The 19,904-nt window shown below is 31.8% G+C and overlaps 1 protein-coding gene across 4 annotated transcripts in view; it reads right to left on the bottom strand.

The window, feature by feature from the left end:
• The window catches only part of LOC117116506 (A-kinase anchor protein 9-like), a gene marked incomplete at its 5' end in the record, with an annotated part of 74,580 nt that overhangs the window by 35,339 nt on the left and 19,337 nt on the right, over positions 1–19,904 (bottom strand). For 3 of the 4 annotated variants that reach the window (XM_033260579.1, XM_033260589.1, XM_033260571.1), the window contains 7 exon segments: positions 521–645; positions 1,303–2,989; positions 3,267–4,132; positions 4,286–4,484; positions 5,732–5,811; positions 19,048–19,282; positions 19,567–19,839. In XM_033260579.1, coding sequence (XP_033116470.1) covers positions 521–645; positions 1,303–2,989; positions 3,267–4,132; positions 4,286–4,484; positions 5,732–5,811; positions 19,048–19,282; positions 19,567–19,839 — 3,465 coding nt within the window. 4 annotated transcript variants of the gene reach the window in all.

A 19,904-nucleotide genomic window follows, 5' to 3' on the forward strand; every position in this document is an offset into this window, starting at 1 on the left:
GAACACATGCTATCTGATTGCTTTTCTCTCAGGGGCTAACTTTCATTCCAATAATAATAATAATAATAATAATAATAATAATGGTCGACTTATGGAGCACATATCGTAGAGACATCTATGTGCTTAACATTATTACCCCCGGTCATTGGAGCAAGCACATATGGAACACATACTCAGCTCCCTGAGGAGAAATCCATAATGTTACAACTGTAATCAGCGCATTTCATTTTTTAACCTATCAGGTACCCATTTGTACTCCTGGGTGGAGAGAGACAACTGGAGGTAAAGTGCCTTGCCTAAGAATCCAGAATATAAAAGCCACGCACACACTGCAGCGATGGTCTTTAGCCCGACGCAATTTGTTGGCTAACACAAGGTGACAAGAAATGCGGAATGGATCGTTTTTAATGACGGTCCACCCAGCCTGCCATCAACTATCAGCAGATGGTATCACATTGTTGGATTTGTCGACAGCCATACCGCCAGACACAGTGTGTGCCCGTCTTAGTAATAGACTTACTTTCTCAATTTCTTCACCAATAACAATGATGTCCTGAGAATGATTTTCATTCAGTTCTTTCACTTTCTGTTGAAGTTCCAGCCGCCATTTTGCTTCTGTTTCTTTAACATGAACATCCAATTCTCCTAAAAAAAATTTTTTTTTAAATTAAGTTTAATGTTTATATATACTTGCAGTACAACTACTGTATATGCCATCTATAAAAAAAGAGTTTAATGTTTATATTGCAGTTTAACAAAAGACAACTGTTTTCATAGTACATGGCTAATGACTTCAAGGTATTATAAGATGGTTAACAGTAGTACAGTACATACTGCTAAAATGTTTTCAGAAATGTTATACTATTGTTTGTGACATTTAAGTTTTTAAATTCAAACAGGATTCTATGTACATAAAGTGCCTTTATAAATATATTAAATACTATAACCGAATGCTTATATATCCATATATGTATTGTTGGCTTTTAATCCTTGATATAAAATTTAAAAGCATCTGTATAGTATTTACACCTCAATCACTTTATATAATATAACAAAGTCGGGTAGAGGGTGTACATACATCTTCTCCCCTTCAGCTAAGCCTATCGTATTCAACAGGGGTTTACGTTCTAGCACCAGTGGCTAAATTTTGTTGTATTACTATTAAATATCCATTCATGACATTAAATTTATCAAAAACACTGCCACGGTTCATAACACAACTCACCTAGAAACCACATTATGGCATCTTGACAGAAAACAATATGTAAATTGTAAAAAGACATTATTTTTTTTTAAATTTACCTTTCTCCTTCTGATGTTCTTCCTCCAGTCTTGAAAGAGCATCTTCTTTCTCCTCCTCATGCCTATTCCTTAATTCCTCCGCCAGTTCCAGCATTCTCTGATCATAATCCTTCTTTAAGCGTTCAACTAACAATCTATTTTCCTCTTTTATGTTTTCCATCTCTTCACTCTGCTGCTTTTCAAGCCTTTCAACATCACCAACTTTTTCACTGGCTAGCTTTTCTTGGAGTTCTTTAAGGTCATGACTATGAGCTTCCTCTAGATCAAGTTTGAAGCGTTCAATATTTTCATCTGATTCCATTGACATAGCTACAAGTTTATCTTCATATTCTCTTCTCATCTCTTCCCGCTCCTTTTTAGAAGTCTCCTGCTGTGTATTTAACTCTTCTTGGTGCAAAGCTAAAGTTTCTTCGAATTTGTTCATAAAATCTTTTTCAGTTTCCTCCCTGACTTCTTTCCGTACAGTTTCTAATTCATTTTTATGTTCCTCCTCTAACTGGTCTGTTACAGCACGAAACTTTTCCATGTGTGATAAAATCAATTCATCTTTGACTCTGTTCTCTGTTTCAATTAATTCCTCAGCATGTCTAGCCTTCATTAACTCTAGAGCATCATCAATATCTTTAACATTAGCTAATTGTTGTTCCATTTTTTGTTCGAGCCTCTCTTTCTCTTCTTTTAATTTCTCAGCAAACTCTTGTTCAATGGATGCCAATTCGCTGGCATGTTCCTCTTTTATTTTGTTTATCTTTCCATCATACTCTTCTTGTAACTCCCTTTTTTCTTCCACATACTTTTGTTCTGTCTCCTTCTCTAAAGCATCTATCCTAATTTTAGTCTCATATTTAGTTTGTTCTTTAAGCTCTTCCAATTCATTTTCATGTTCTTTCTTCTTTTCTTCGATGGCTACCTTTTGCTCATCAACAAATTTGTCAATCATGTGTTGGTGATTGACAGCTAATACATTCTGGAACTCTTCCGATTCTTTCACTTGTTGCTCCTGCATTGTTCTTGTCAACTCAAGGAGTTCCTCTTCCATTGTTGTCTTAAGTACTTCCAGTTTGTTATCATAGTGATCATCAATTGCTTCTTTCATCACCTGTATCTCAGGAGCAGTTCCTTGCTCTACACTCATCCTGAAGTCATTAAGCTCAGCTGTTTTCTCCTTCACTTCTTTTTTTATTTTTTCAATCTCTTCCAATAAACCTTCAGTATTTGACATTTCTTCCATTTGTTGCTTCATTGTAGCAATTTCTACATCATGTCTTTCTTGCATACCTTGAACAACCTTCTGCCAATCCTCATCCTCTTTTTCTTTGCTGTTGACAAGCTGCTCAAATCTCTCCATTTTCTGAGCATGCTCAATAGCTAATTCGGTTAGCATGGCAGCTGTGTTTTCAATTATACTCTCTTTTGCTTCATTTCTTATTTGATTTAGATTCTCTTCATATTGTTTTTTGACTTCATCTAGTTCTTTAGAGTGTTTGGATTCACAGTCTGCGATTGTTTTTCTAACTTCGACTTTCTTCTGAAGTTCAAACTCAGTTTGTTGGCCTCCGAGTTCAGTTTGGAATTCATGTTCTAAGTCTTCACGGAGTTGTTCTACTTCTAGTTTGTGTTCATGGTCTTTTTCTTCAAGAATTGTCTTTAGATTTGATGCATTCTCTTTCTTCATTTCATCTTGAACCTAAAGCAATTATAAGATTATATTTATCATTAAAAAAATGCATTTAATTATATATTTTAACAATATATTACTCATTAAAATATATGTTTGCTCCTATTGCCATTAAAAATAATTCACAAGTAGACTCATCAACTAGACGATAGTCTAATATTTAACAAGATAAAATAATTCCCATAAAAAAACTCCATCTGGATGATTATAATATTTTATGCAAATGATTGTAAAAGGTAGACAAACTCTATAGACAAACTCTATAGTTATTTCAAAGATAACAAACCTGTTTAGTTACTTCTTCAACTTGTCTTGCTGTCTCTGCTGCTGACTCAAGACGTAGTTTCACCAATTGCTTTTGGTGATTATCTTGAAGCTGATGGCGCAGGTTTTCTAATGCTTCATCACGCTCCTGTTCAAGATCATGTTTCATTTTGTCTCTCTTGGAGTTGAGCATATTCTTAGCACTATTTAAATCCGCATCATATTTCAAGTCCATCTGAATTTGTTGCTGAACCAGTTCTTTCTGGTGTTCCTTTTCCATATCATCCTTCATGGTATCCATTTTCTCCTTGAACTCCTCCCGCAACTTTTCCATCACTTGTTCCTTCATTTCAGCTTCAATTTGAGTGAATTTTGGAGGTGAAGTCCGTGGGGCTGGAGGTGCAGCCTCATCTTCTTCACTGTCTGAGAGATGAACAAGAGTCATCATGGACGTGTAGTTACGCTTCTGGGCAGGAATTCTATAGTTTTCTGCTGGTTCATTCCAAGTGCCTTTCCTTTGTTCGTTTTCTTTTAGCCATGCAGATTTGTTCTCTTCAAATTGCTTCTGATATTTTTCCTTCACATCCATCAGTTCTTTCTGATGTATTTTTGTCATCTTGTTCTGAAGTTCATTGAGGTCATCTTTTGCAATAACTCTTTGCTTCTCCAGCTCTTCCTTTAGTTCATGCAACTTTCTCAGAATGTTTTCTTTTTCTTGGACAGCTACATCATGGGCCTCTTTCATTTGATTGTTGTCCTCAAGTTTTGCTTTGTCTTCCATCTTTGCTTTGGCTTGAAGTGATTCCGACTTTTCATACTCGGTTTGCAACATGGACTTTAAATCTTCCATCTGTTCCTGGTGAACTGCTTGAAGATTCCTTCTTCCAGCTAAAACACAAAGAACATATGTTTAAATTGAAGAAAACAATCTTCTGAGAGTACATTTGAAGATTATACTACACTGCTGGGATGGCAATTACTTGTAATACATGATCAAAACCCTAATCAAATGTTTTTTCCCTATCTTTTCTTTTGGTTTACCTTCTGCTTGTTCCACCAGAAGCTCTCGTTCCTTTATAAGCAAACTGATGTCACATTGATATTGATCTTCCTTTGCTTGAAGTTGTTCTGTGAAATCAACTTCAGTCTCTTGTAGTGTTCTCCTGTACTTCTCTTCTGTTTCCTGACGTAACTTCTCTAGTTGATTGATATACTTTTCATCCCACTCCTGTGCCAAAGTCTGAAGTTCAGAATAGTTATAATACATTAACAATCTTTTTCTAAAGGCTATTGTTATTATTTAATCAATAAAAAATATACCAATAATGAAGAGACTATCAATGACTGGTATAATTACTGTGTGATAAAATGATGAAGAATTGATAGTGGTAGTGGACACAGGACCCTGATCATCATCATCATCATCATCATCATCATCATCATCATCATCATCATCATCATCATCATCATCATCATCATCATCATCAGAGATAGCCTGTTAGTGTGAATGCCTTCTGTAATCCCTGAGTAGTGGGTGTAAATCTTCCACATTTAAGAATTTTCACAATCAGAAACAACTCCATGAGACTACTACCTGATTAACACAAGACAGAATGTTACACAGGACACATGCAAGAGAACATTAGCAAACATCTCCTGCTACTACTGTAGCATCAGTGTGAAAGCACATCTGTATAATATGCTTCCCATGTACAGTAACTAATATCCATGTCAATAGCAGAGGCACAGACGATATATTATGGAAGGATCTGTGTGCATGCTCAAAGGGTGCAGTTTATCTTTCCCAGTTGTTTGCACATACTGTATCTTCACTGCATGTTATCATACCAAATTTTAGCAAGGTATGAATTGTGAAGATAACAGTGATTTTGGTAAGATCAGGGAATAGTTAGTGGTAAGTTCTACCTTTATAGCAAACATCCTGTGTAACATTTTGTCTTGTGTGAATTGATTAAGTTCAAAATAGAGCATTATATACAGTATCATATTCCATCCTTGTGGCAATTAATGACTTGCTACAACGAAGCAAGCAAAAGAACTCCTGAAGCCTCCTTCACCACGGTTGATTTTTCACCCTATTTTTCTCTAAAATTTGGATCAGGATTAATTTCATTTTTCACCTGTTTGCATCATGAGCATTTCCAATAAAACTGGTACCGCTACATTACACACTATTATTACTGTCTCTTATACACATCTAGATGTGTATAAGAGACAGTTTATAATGAAAAAAAAAACATGCCAGCATATTATATGTTATGACAGTAAGTAATTTGAACTTGAATTTGAATAACAAAGTATGTTAATATAATTATTTTTACATAATAATGTTTCATTGAAATTTTCTGGTGAATATTATTGTTGCCTATTAAAATAACAAGATCACATATGCTGTATATGTAGGTCATCATTTAAATGAAGTTCAAGTAGATGGTCAATGAGATAGATGTACAAATATAGACAAACCTCAATGTTCTGTTTGTGTTCATTGCTGAGACGACGTTGAAGCAAGTCAACAAGGTGGCCTGAAGAGGCTTCCACTTTACCTGTGAAATCACAAAAATATTGTGCTTATTAGCAGATGCTAAATTATTGACCCTATCAAAAATTCTGTATTCAAAAATTCTGTATTGAAATGTAGACTATGTTCATGTGGATGTAGTAAAGGTACAGGTTCAAGGGTCGAATGCTACCAACTGTAAACATCATTCACATTTACTAAACCTTTAAATTCCAGTACCATTTATTAATTCTATTGCTCACTTTGCCCATCAACTAGTCTTTCTGTGTCTAAAATATAACTACTGTACAATACATTCTCATTCAACTCATGTAACATTTTTAGCCATAATTTGGTAAATTTTAGTTCCCAATTAAAAAAGGATTAAATTTTTTCAATTCAGATAAACATTTCTGATAAGATTGATAAAAGACATTATTTATTATAAGTACAGTTTATTACTGTAACATAACAAAAACTAATAATTCAAATTATTAATTGTGGCTCAACTCAGAGAGGCTTCTGCACACTATACTTGCCCTAAAAAACTTAATAGAAGTGTCATCATAAGTGCAACAGTATGACAATTGAATATCTAGAGAATGATTTACTGTACACATTTTTACACTTTTTAAAAAACAAAAAGTTATAGCATATACAGTACATAATATATTCATATACATCTGCCTGCATGTTGTGGATGTCCTGATATTTGCTGATATTCTTTGGCTTGTCATGGTCTACACATTTAACTATGGTTGCTGTCTGCTGAGTAACCACTCATTTCCCCTTGTTTTTGAAGTTGTAAACATTCAGATCTACTCTACTTTCATTTCATCTCTTTAGGCATTATATGTAAAATTGACATCAAATAAGAATATGAAAAAATACAAAATAGAAAAAAGGGACACATAGTTAAGTATAAAACCAATGGTGTTAACCATAGTATTTTTGTATAATCTTTTATGAACACATACAATTTTAAGCATTTGCATGATGTTTTGTTTTTTTAGTTTTTTTAAAAATAAATTTGGTTAAGGGGAAATAGAAAAAATTATTATATTATCACTCCTGCCTGCGTCAAAAGTTAGGGAAATATTGATGCGGGAATTAAAAAATTTTTTGCCGCATCAATTATTTCAACAGCATGAGAATAACAATGCAATTTTGAGACTTCAAATACATTTTCTTTAAAAAAACTATAAAATTAAACCAGTTTTAATACAATATTTACTAATACTAGCCAAAATATAAAGTCCTTCCCTCATCAATAAAAACAAAAGCGAAATAATCTATTTTTCCGATTAAAAAAAAAAAAAAAACAGCTCTTCCTCATCATTTATTTATTTTTTTAAGTGATTATCTAATAATTTTTTCTATGTGCCCTAATAAATACAAGTAAATATTAAATAAACCAATGAGGTTTTCTATGAAATATAAATATTGATCATAGGTGCAATAATTGCAGAATTTTTCAGATTGAAGTGAAAAAGATACAGGACTTTACACCATTACTAATGAAGTAGAGTTTGCCCTCCAATTCGAGACCACCTATGGGACCTGAAAACTTGGGGTGGTCTCGGGGTTCAGTCTCCAAATAGAAGGTTAGCTTTGTGTTAAGAGATTAAAGGTTGTTATTTGGTTCTTTGAAAAAGTGGTCTCGAATTAGAGGTATCTCGGAATTAGAGGGGTCTCAAACTGGCGATAAAACTTAGAACATGTTTTAGTTTTGGAGAATCCAATTTATAGATAAGATTTATATCGAACTGTTATGGTGAAAAAAGTAATTAATGAAAGCATGAAAATAAGCTAAATCAACTTCCCATAGCTAATTAATATGCTCTCATCAACTAATTAACAAAAAACTCTTCCATGTCACATTCTTTTTACTCAATGAAAATTGTGCACTGTGACAGCTGTTACAGTATATACTAAACAGTGACCAAAATATATTTAATATTTAATTCTGACAATATAGTAAGTTGAAGCAAATGTTAAAGCAAATCATGAATTTTACATAGTTATTAATGAAAAAACACAATTATGGTACCTGACTCAGATTTAGAAAAAAAATACACGTATACTATATACAGTACTACCAAACACTGACTACTGTACCTGATTACTTTCACTGTTTGAATTTACCAGGTAAAGTTTCTTGTAACAATAAAAATTGTTGTGCATGAGTAATCTCAATGGATGGCTGGTCGCATATTGATTGCAATCGATCTATCACAAATCAGTGCATATTGAACGCGGTTGAACAATATGGTTGGAACAATATGCTACTACAGTATTCAGTGTAACCTGAATCCAGACCACATAGAACAAAACAAGCTAGTGCTTATAGTGAGTGGGCATTTTGCCTATACAAATTACAATACAATATCTATATGGGTCGTGGTAACATTAAGGTCATCTACAGTACTGTATGTTTGCCTTTTTCTAGAAAACAGTATGCTTAGGATTTGAATTATGCTTATAATTGGTTATCTTTACTTGAACAACAAAAACTCCAAATGGATACATTATAATTAACACATAAATCATTACAAAAATTCTAGTTACAGTACATGTATGTGTTAATATGCATAGTAGTATGCAGTATGAGTATAGCACAAATATTCGTCCAATGAGGCTTTAATTGAAATCTTATCTTATCTACTGATGTGCCTAGTGGTCAATACTATGCAAAAATGCTACAGCACAGTATCCAACCTTTTCACCATATATGCAAGCGGAAGCTAACGTTAACAATGAATTTGCAAAAAAAAAAAAAAAAAAAAAAAAAAAAAAAAAAAAAAAAAAAAAAAAAACAGCTTAATTAATAAGTAACTGTAAAGGAAGTAAACTCTCATACTAATTATTAACTCTGTAGATTATAAATGATAATAAATTAAAAAATTAATACCATTGCACAGAGTATGTTTTTTCAATAAACATATAATTTCATTATAGGCATATTTTCATGTGTATTTTTAATTTTTACCTTTCATCACCAAGATAGTACAGTCAAGTATGACAAGTGAATGTATTGATTATTCACTCAAAATTAGCATGTCGGTGAATTAAATCATCAGAGAGATGACAGCTTGCTAGTAATAATGGCGTTGTATATGATTTTGACTGTCCCTCGATCTGGCTTTGCGACTTGGAACATTCCTGGGTCTAGCTTCGCCACAATGTGGTTGTCACTGGGTATGGCTTATTGACAACACGGTGACCCCTGGGTCTGGCTCTGTGTGTTTGTAATGGTTGTTGTTGAGTCTGGCATTGAATACCACTAGATCTGGCTTTGAAACATTACCACTACAGTACATTAGACTTCATATTGACTCCAATATGCCTTGTGCTATAGTACCTGACATCAGGCAAAAACATGGAACTTAACATCTTCCTAGTACTCCGTTAATTATAAACATAAAATTTGTTTTTTTTTACAGGATCTCAACGGTTGGAATGCTGATGGGATTTCACTGCTTACTGCAACATATTATACCTTATTTATCGAACATACCGCCAGACAATAATGATAATGTCAAATAACAATGAAATTTTATTTTTGGCCAATCAGCCACTACAAAAAAAAAAGGAAATTTCAGAAAAAAATAAAAATTTTTAAAAATATATATTACACCCATTGCTGCCTTGAAATCTGCAAAAATAAGATATGTATATTTCTTCCTAATTACATAAATTTAAACCATTTACAGGCAAACATCCCATTACTACCCTGTTTACATTTACCAAAGAATTTTTTTTCTCCTTCATCTGGATGTTTTTGGCAAAACTTTCAAGACAAGACATCAAATCTAAGGGTATTAAATAAAAAATAACTTCACTTCTAAACCTCATTTGAGAATTTGGTGTATATATATTGTAGGGCAGCATTAATTGAGAGTCGATTCCATCCTCAAAGTGGTAGGTCATTGGTTTCTGGATATGAGAATCAAATGTGAATATAAAATCAAATAAACTTAAATTTAGAAAAACAATAATAAATTATATCAGCTTTGAAATTTATAGATACTGTATGCATGCAAAATATACTGTTTTAATATTTGACATAGTGTAAAAATAATAAAAAGTGTAAAAATAATAAATATTGACATTGGAAATATTACAACCAACAAATTCCTTTTAAGGTATTTAATTAAAGCAAGCCTGAGTTTGTATTCTTAGAGGAGGTTGCAAGTACCTAGAGTACCTTATTATTTATTTTCTGCTTTATTTATTAATTTAAATTGATTTATTTTCTTTAAATTAAGAGTGATTTGATTTATAGTTCTCATATACATTGGCCTATTATCTATTTTTAATTTATTTGATTATTTTATTTAGGCTACTTTATTCCCTTTGTTGTTTTAATGTCCCTTTGCCTATTATTTTTTAATATTGCTCTTTCATTTTCATCTTTAATTGTAATTTTATTTTAATTTTTATATTAAGTTTTTTATTTAATTTTGAATTAATTCTTTTTGTAAATTTTGTATTGAGAGGTTGTTATTTATTTTCTGTAATTTAATTAGTTTAATACGCTCTTTTGTTTTGTCTTACTATGTGTATTGAGGGTCCCTAATGATCAGCTTCGGCTGGATGGACCACCCTCATTAAAGATTGTTGAAATAAATAAATAAATAAATAAATAATGAAAGAACTTAGCAGAGCAATGTTGTATATTATTAGCTAATATTGATCAAGGTATGAAACCATTCATAGGCAACATGATGTTATTTTATAGAGCCACAGTATTATACACAATATTGATCGTGGTAGCGGATCAATGTATTATTTGACACTGACAGTGCAATGTACTGTATCTTGCATTACATCTCCTTTAAAACAAGTTAAAATGCTGGGTAACTGTATTGTCAGGACATACACTACTATACCATATAGTTATGAACATATCAATGTTATACAGTAAGTATTAAACATCATGAGGTAATATTATTTTTAAAGGGAATTAGTTAGCAAAAGAGAGGTTTTTCTTCATTTTCCAAGGTCCAAGGAAAATTGGAAAACAAAAGTCCTTTATAATTTGTATTTTCTTATTTAACAGCTGGGGCTACCCTTATAGTATCTCCTTCCTACCACCCATTACCTAATCCATCAAGACATACAGTATGAAACTTGTGCCCATAGCTACAGTAATACAATAATACTAATAATTACATAATTACATATTGATATTCAACCTCAGTACTTCAGCCTTGGGTAGAACAATTTCAACGTGATTAAAGGGCAATTGCATGAACATATTAAGTGCTGATATCAAATCAACTGAACTGAATCCTCTATAGCTTCCTACCTATGTTAATTAAATTGAATTTCAGGGTCTCATTTATAAAATATATAAAATGCAACTCATTTGCATAATACCTACTGTACAGGTACCTGTACCAGAATGCACTACATGATGATGGGAGATACTGTATTATTCTTTATATTTGTTGTTGTCATTCTAATTACAGCACAAAGATAAGCACTACGGTACTGTAGGGGACTGTCTCATGCTGTACTCACAATAGCATTGTACGGTAGGCGCTTAAATTTTCAACAAGGAACGAATATATACATAATTTACATTAGAATATATTGAATTGATTATTCTATAAAATTCTGTAATTTTCAAGCAAAATATTCCACTATTAAGTTATAAGAACATCCTTTACTTTAGAACGTAAATTCTACAGTTCAATGAACGTCAGCGTCAGATAACAATTATTGTAAACATTAAAAATTAAAATATTAAAATTGTTCCACAAGAATTGCATTATAATTACAATGTGTTGCTATGGATAAGGACAGCAAATTGTATAGCAACCAGATATATGAGATCTGTTCAAACAGTTTTACATAAATAAAATTTAATACAAATTGTAATATGACATTATAGTAGCACAATAGAGCACTACAGAATGCATACGGTTGGTGTCCACTGATCAAATCATCAGATGCTCTCTGAACGCATTTTATTATTTACAATAATTGCCATGGTGATAATTCTTGCAAGGTTAAAAATTAGATGAGTCATTGAGTGCCTTAATGAATGCTACCAGTGCAATCAGAAACATTTTTTACAATGAATTAAATGCAAATGTTGAATATTCATAAAATATGCAAATTAGATATAATAATAACAATAGAAATAAACAATTAAATTAAACTACTGGATATTAATAAATGCTTTACTATTGTTGAGATGGAATCATACTATTTTATTTATTTTTTTAAATAAATTTGGTAGGTGATCTATTTTATTACCTGAAACAATCGTATACAGTAGGATACATTTAATATCACTATTACTGTATATATAACTAAAAATTGGAGGAGTTGACTGTGGTGAACCATACAGTATGTAAGGAAGTAGTAGTATTGTTTGTATGACACTACAGTAATTCAAGTCAATTTGAGTGGAATATTAGTAACCTGTTGCACAGATAATTTAAATAAACTTAAATCCACAATAACCAGGACTGGGTACACACTGGCAGCAAGTGGCATTATTAGCACCACAACAGGTACTTCTGAGCTCGACCACATACTGTATGTCACTCAGAAAGTTTATATAACTGGTGTTCCTAAAACAATTACAACAGTTGTTCTTTAACATGGTATAGCCTTACTGATTACATCAATTTAACAGTACCTACTACCAGCATGACACTATTTAAATTTCAAAGAAAACAATTCCAGATCTATCTGTTACTATATTCACTGGTTCATGCAATTACCATAAACACAGAATTTATAACAATAAAATAATAACTTAACTATAAACAATTTTTTACCAATTCAAACAAAAACAGAATATGAAACATCTCCTCATCCACTTCAAGGAAACATTGAAACTAAATACTGTATAATTTAGAGATTAATAACACACAATACAGTCAATAAATTAAAACACATTAACAAAATATTTCTTTTACAATGAAAGTTTGTTCACCAAGGCAGCGTTCTTCCACGAGGCTGTATATATATATATATATACATTTTACATGTGTATCATGACAACTTAACTCAAATGAATAACTTAACAAGAACTACTTTAATACAAAAGTACAAACGAAAGGAAAATAGAAAAGCTTAAAAAAAAGGGAAAAAACCCAAAAAACAAAGGTATGGTTGAACAGAAACCATATTAAGCTGCATACAGTACCATATGACTTTCTGTGATGTCAAAACATTTAATTATATAGGATTCCATCTTCTAGCTATGACACACTCTTCATAATAAAGGATCACACCCACTTTTGATTATTAATAGTAAACACACTTGCCCACACACAAATGACAATCTAAGCATTACACAGTATTACAGTACTGTAAGGTGCTACACGGTATCTTGTTCAATGAACTTGTTGATCACAGACCACTAGGCTAGCTAGACTGAGTAACGCTACAAATCACTTCATTAAGGTGGGCAAAGATGTAAGCTTAACTAGTAATTAGTATATATCACATTACTAAGTAGTGGATTATTTTATTTGTCCATGCAAACCCCAGGGAAAATTACTAAGAGTTCAACTGTGATAATAATTCTCAGAACTATAATTTAAATGTAAACACACATGAATCCAATAATTTTATATTTGCTTTTTAGAAATTAGGAATTTAGAAATTTGTAATCAAAAGATAGTGCAATACAATAAATATTATAAAAGTTCTTTAAAAAAGTTCAAAGGCTGGTTATTGGTACTATTGGTATTTTTTTGTTTATAATAAGAACCAATAACATTTTATTCAGGCTCAGTACTCTAATTTTTCTGCCGATTTTAGGCTAAAAATGTTCTTATTTTATTATTATTTTTACACACTTTTCAAACATAGAAAATGATTATTTTACAGCGGTATAATACTGTAGGGTAATACATAAAGTAATCACACCTACTGCAAGTAAGGTAGGGCCTACAGAAAAGATTTGTTCGTTTTTCTATTGGAAAAATAATAAAAAACACATTTGACATTTTACCTCAGCCTCCATTTGTTCTTATTTTGTTCATAATTTTTAAGCAATTTCAGCCTTATAGAAGTGTGTGTCAATCATTCTACTATGTTCCTTCTATCACACTACAATAAACTGACAATATGTTGACATTCTTATAAATTCTTTACTGTTCAATACTGACAAACTTGGTTGACACTCAATTTTCTAGTCCTTGACATTTTCATACTTGTGCAGTTACTTTTATCAGGACGATAAAGATTTCAGGAATTATCTAATCTGTATCTAGCTCTCAATCCAAGTGTAAAAATAGATTGTTTTTAAACCAATCTTGAATATTCAACACTTCTGAACAAATTTTTAAAATAGACCTACATTCATAACACCAGATAAAAGTTGACATATTTTACAATCTTTTATTAATTATCTAAAAATCATTAAACATATTTAATTTAAATTTGTGAAACGTGTAAAGAGTACCACTGATTCTTCTTACAAATTAAAAAAAATCTAACACTTTTTATAAAAAAAGTTATATTTTATAAATGATATATAATATCGACTCCATTATTGTCATCAGATGCAATATATCTGAAGTTCCATCCTGGGACTGACAAAAATACTCGGCTAAGCATGTACTAAAATTTATAATTTCCCCTTCAAACAATCTGTTCTTATATAGTCGTATATCTTTCTGCCAAGAAGAGGGTCACTGGTTGTATGGTATGGTGTAAAATAAGAACAAAATAACATTTTCAGCCTGAAATTGGCTAAAAAATGAGAACAATGAGCTTGGGCAAAGTTTTATTGATATCATCATTGATACTATTTTATACATTTTAGCTATCTAATTTTGTTATTATATTTTGTTGTATTTTAATCGGTTCAATTCACCAAACTGTATCTCCTTGTGTGATTTTTATTCATTTGAAGACCAAAAACAGTGATGCGCAAGGAGCAAAGGTTGTGTGGCTTATGTCAGTCAGCAGAGCAATTAAACATGGATAGCAAAGATACTAGAAACACAAGATATTGCACAGTAAAAATGAGGCGGAAATCGTGCCCGACGTAGACGGCCCCCTTCTTTTTAACCATACAAGTTTTCTATACTTCGTGCCTGACGTACAGGGCGCCCTTCTTTTTCCGCTAATGGAGGAAAACTAGAGTGCGTCCGGCCATACAATTTTGCGCTACATTGTTGTTTTCTATACTGATCTATAGGCTTAATTGTGTGTTTTATTTGGATAATAGCAACGATTTCTACCTCTGCCAAGAAATTATGTATTCACCGTTGTCACTGTCTGGGTACAATTGTACTAATTGTACAATTGTGTACAATTTTTTAATTGAGAATTGACAATAAAATATGCGAAGATTTGGTAACGAAAGTTTGGTTGAAGTTTTTTTAGATCCAGCCGTAAGGGGCGTCCCATTGTTTGTATTCCCACCATGCATTTCGGTGGAACACTTTTTTTGTGTGGAGAACTCTATCTTGTGTTTCTAGTATCTTTGAGGGATACTTTATCACCTAGTCAAGTTGAAAACACATTTTATATATTTTAAATGAATAGAAAACTAAGAATGTCAGTGTTAGTAAATTACACTGAACAATGTTAATCATATAAAAAAATTTTAACAACAAATTTAATGTATATGAAGTTTCATTTTTCATTCAATTACTGTTGTTAACAACTTTGCTCTGAATTTACAGTAGTAGTGTACATACTGAATTGAAATAATGATTAATCTTATGTACATAAAATTTTTGATGTGAATATTATACATAAAAAACATGATGTCGTTTGTGTGGTTCAACCATGCGTCTTACGCTGACCTCGCTGCATTCTTAAATCAATAACAAAACCATGACATCAATACAGACACTATCTAGCAGATAATGATAATTGCAATGATAAAAAAAAAATCATTATTAGATGATCATCACCTTGATCATACTATCTTATACCATATGACCTTTAAATAAACTATGATATACAGTAGGCCTACTATAGTATCAGTGAGAAAGAAGTTGATATACCAACAGATTGTGTAGGCTCTGTGATTTACCAATAATCAGTGTTATAATTAGTGTTATGATTAGAGCCCTATACAAAAGGATAAGCAAACAACTACAGTTAGGCCTGCCACTTACATTTAACACCTTGAATAACATAACTGTCAGTTATGTGATCCATTAAATTTAATGTCTACTCTAACGCCAGGCTTACATATAACAAGTTATTTACCTTATGACTCCAAATAAAAGTGATTGACTAGAATTTCATGTAAGAATATTAACTTCATGGTTTTATATACACATGGGTACTGTATGTATTAAGAAAATACAGGTAGTACTAGGATGTACTGTAGTAGTAGGTAACAATGAAATCATCAGCATACTTACATTTTATAGATCTTTCATTTAGAATATAAATCACACGTATGAGTAATCCTTAAAAACAGATTATATTGAACCCTTAGTAGACGTAGCCTGTAAGCATATAAAATGCCTTTAAGCATGGGTTAAATTGGATCATCCAACAGCAAGGCCACCTATCAGTATGTGTGTGTATGGAGTGTGTTAGTATTGTGTGTGGAGAAATCAGTCTGTTGTTATGCTAATTCCAGTGGACACAGACTGGTTATACTACACATACTGTACACCAACTCAATCGTATGTCAACTATTGGAAGGATCCATTATACAATAGGTAAAATATGTAGTATTTTAAAAGTCAAAGATAGTAAGAGTCACAACAATAATAAAAAACTTTACCTCCTTAAAAGTAATACGACCTAGCTACTAATTCTACTATTTTTATGTGTAGAATACAAAGGCCTTCATATTGAAATAATTATTTATATTTTTCATAAACATCTTAATTTCCAGTATATTTATTTAATCATTCATTTGAATTCCCACGTCACTGTCGCTTTAGTTGTACTGAGAACAAATAATACTATTTTAAATACCTTAATTGGAAATTAAACAAAAAATATATAAAAAAATTGACTCTTAACCATGGTGATTGTAAATATTGGCAACTTGTGACAAAACAACAAAATGCTATGTGGATGGTTGCATGAAGGTATTAAAATAGATAACAAACACAACATGGACTGTTTTACTTGTCAATGTGTTGGATGATTGGGACCTACCTCCTGACACGCTGTGGAGGAGGTAGTCCAATCATCCACACCTCAGGATGTAGAATTGATTAAGCAGCAAACAGCCCGTCTACATTAGCAATTTCAAGCTGCGAGGGTAAAATTACACTGTTCGCATTTTGGGTAGTACTTTCCCACCCTCCACACCCCCAAGTTCGCATAAATTTGACATGCTCAGGGAAAACTATCCCAATACGACATCAAAACCATGTTTGTAATGTCCTATCCATACTTAGGTTGATATCTTCATCACGTTGATGTTTCTCGTTAATATATTGTGCAATTTCCACTATGTTGAGATACCTTTCTTTTTGACTTCAATTTTGATATTTAAAATTGTATTTGAAGATTTTTTGATATTTCAATACTTAATATGATATATTCTCTTATTTAAACAAACTTTGAATTTGCAGTGTAGTCTCTATTTATCAGCAGTATTTTAAAGCTAAATGTAACATAAAACACAATCCAGCTTTGTGCTGTCAAGTAAAATTTTAATCAATAATTTTGTGATGTGAGGTACTTTTGTAATCTGACATTTTTGAAATGCACGATCGAAGGTATAGTTATCTGTTGTCATTGGGAGACGATGCAAAACTGTTAAGAATTTATTAGTTAATAATCTACTATATACAGATCTCAGAGAGATAAAATTGCATTTCATAGATAAATCTGACCTTCCCATGTCTATCTACTGTACATACCTGGTGTATTTACTTACTGCTCAACTTGTAATAAACACTATTTTTATATTTAACAATGAATATAAATCACTTGTGCTTGAAAACACTGAATGCATAATTAGATTGTCTTTCTGAAAATTCCTTGACAACATTAAACAGATAATAAAACTGATAGCAACAGTACACTTTAACTGTATTACACTTCCTTTGGTACATGTACTACCATATTTTTTTTTTCTAAAGGAGCATTTGAGGTTTACTGATCTTTGATCCATTAATGGCTACCAATTTGTAACGAATGAATTAGATTTTGAAACTGTAAGGGAAGTACTGTATTCAGGATTAAGCTGATGGCTCTGTAAATTTCATTTAACTATTCACAACAATATATCGTATAACCTTTAAAACAAAACCAAATTTAAATAAACAAACAATCTCATTGCATTAATATGTAATTGTCAATTAAATTAGTATATAATTTAGAGAAATAATTAACCATAACAGACCAAATTTTTCTTAATATCACACATATTTATGAATACACGAGTGACAAATGTAGACTTACTATATTGTATGTTGGATCAAAAATTTCAGTTAAAAATAAATGCCTTTAGTCTCACCAATCTACTTTATAATTATGTAATTTATATAGTACCATAAAATCTTTTTTGAGAAAAATAATGGTCATTGAGTCAATCCAAATGTCAAGCAGATGTGGTTTACAGCAAACTGAATATTCAGAACAGCAATCTGTTCTGCAGCTTTGAAAAATATACAGCAAATGTATGTCCTAAAGTAGGGCGTGGGGTGCAGACCCCAAAAAGTATTATGAGTAGCTGAATAGACAACTGTAGTTGTAGTGACATTTTTATATATGTTTATCTTATTATAAAAGTCACATGTTTACTTTTTTCTTAGAGAAAGTTTTCCATTCTTAAGGTTGAGAATTTCTCTCATTTCAACATTTTTAATCAAAATACAATTTCTCATTTTACACCCGAGCATATAAATAGAAAAATGTTTGTGCAACATTATTTATGATATTAAAGATGCATTTTACTATTATCTATAAATGTAATAATTCATTCTCATACTATCATATCATAGTTAATATATTTTATGCATGACAAGGTTTGGTCTCTAGGGAGCGAAGGATGTTACACATCGTGTATGATTGTTTCTGTTCCAATGACCATGGTCCTAATAATACTGAGCGCTTTCAGACGTACAATACAAACCGTTAATAAATTGCCAGACATTATTAATAATACACTTCATGAGCAAATTATGCCAGAATTTGATCATTAAGCAATGTTGTTGATCCAATCACCAGGGTAATAACATGAAGCCCCTGGATGGCATGACGTGCTATTCAAAACTCACATTATAATTAGCAAATTACCGGTACTAGACATGAACTAAAAATTGATGGAAATTAACAGATTATATTGCTGATATTTAAAAAAATCTCAACTTACCAATATTGTCCAGTAATTCAGACTCGTGTTCCATTTCTAGAGCATCCAATTTATCTTGCCACTCCTTGTCTAACGTTGCTATGGCCACTTTATGGGCATCTTTGAGCTGCTGTGTGACCTCGGCAATAGCTGTTGCTTGGGCACGCTCGTTCTCGGCTTGCATCATATCTACTTTGTTCTGGTGTTTTCCTTCCAATGATGCAGATATCTTCTCTAATTCCATTTTAATAGTGTTCTGGACAAGAATCAGCAAAGCATGAACATCAATCACTATTCATAATAATTGTTTACTCTTTGTCTCACTTTTCTTCATTTATTCCTTCCTGTTTTAAGTCACCACTCAAGATCATTGAGGACCACAATAGAAATATTTTCAACTTTCTTGTGATATCCTCAGAATTCTGTTTATTGTGTTGTATTGTATTGCTGCATTTTGTACGAGTGCCTAATAAAGTCAATCAATCAATTGTTCAATAACAATAGATAAATTGCCAAAGTAAATAATTTTCTTTGTAATACCTGATGAATGCTTTCAATTTCCTCTTTCTCTATCTCAAAGGCAGCCTCCATCTTCTGCTTAGCCTCATCGAAGATCACTTGGTGATAGGAGTCAAGTTGGTCTCGCAAGTGCTGCATAGCAACTTCATGTTCTGTCTCCCATTCATCTAGCTCTCGATCACGTTCCCGCTCGTGAACTGCTTTTACTGTTGCTACCTGCTTCTTTTTCTCCGTCTCAAACTCCTTCTTCAAACATGAAATCTGATCATCATATGATAATTTCAATTCTTCCAACTAGAGAAATACAACAGATAAAAATTATACCATGATATAATAAATAACTATAATTATTCCGTTTC

This window comes from Anneissia japonica, unplaced genomic scaffold (assembly GCF_011630105.1).
Source record: "Anneissia japonica isolate Jap-2015-1 unplaced genomic scaffold, ASM1163010v1 scaffold199_len4679917_cov187, whole genome shotgun sequence".
Lineage (NCBI taxonomy): Eukaryota > Metazoa > Echinodermata > Crinoidea > Comatulida > Comatulidae > Anneissia > Anneissia japonica.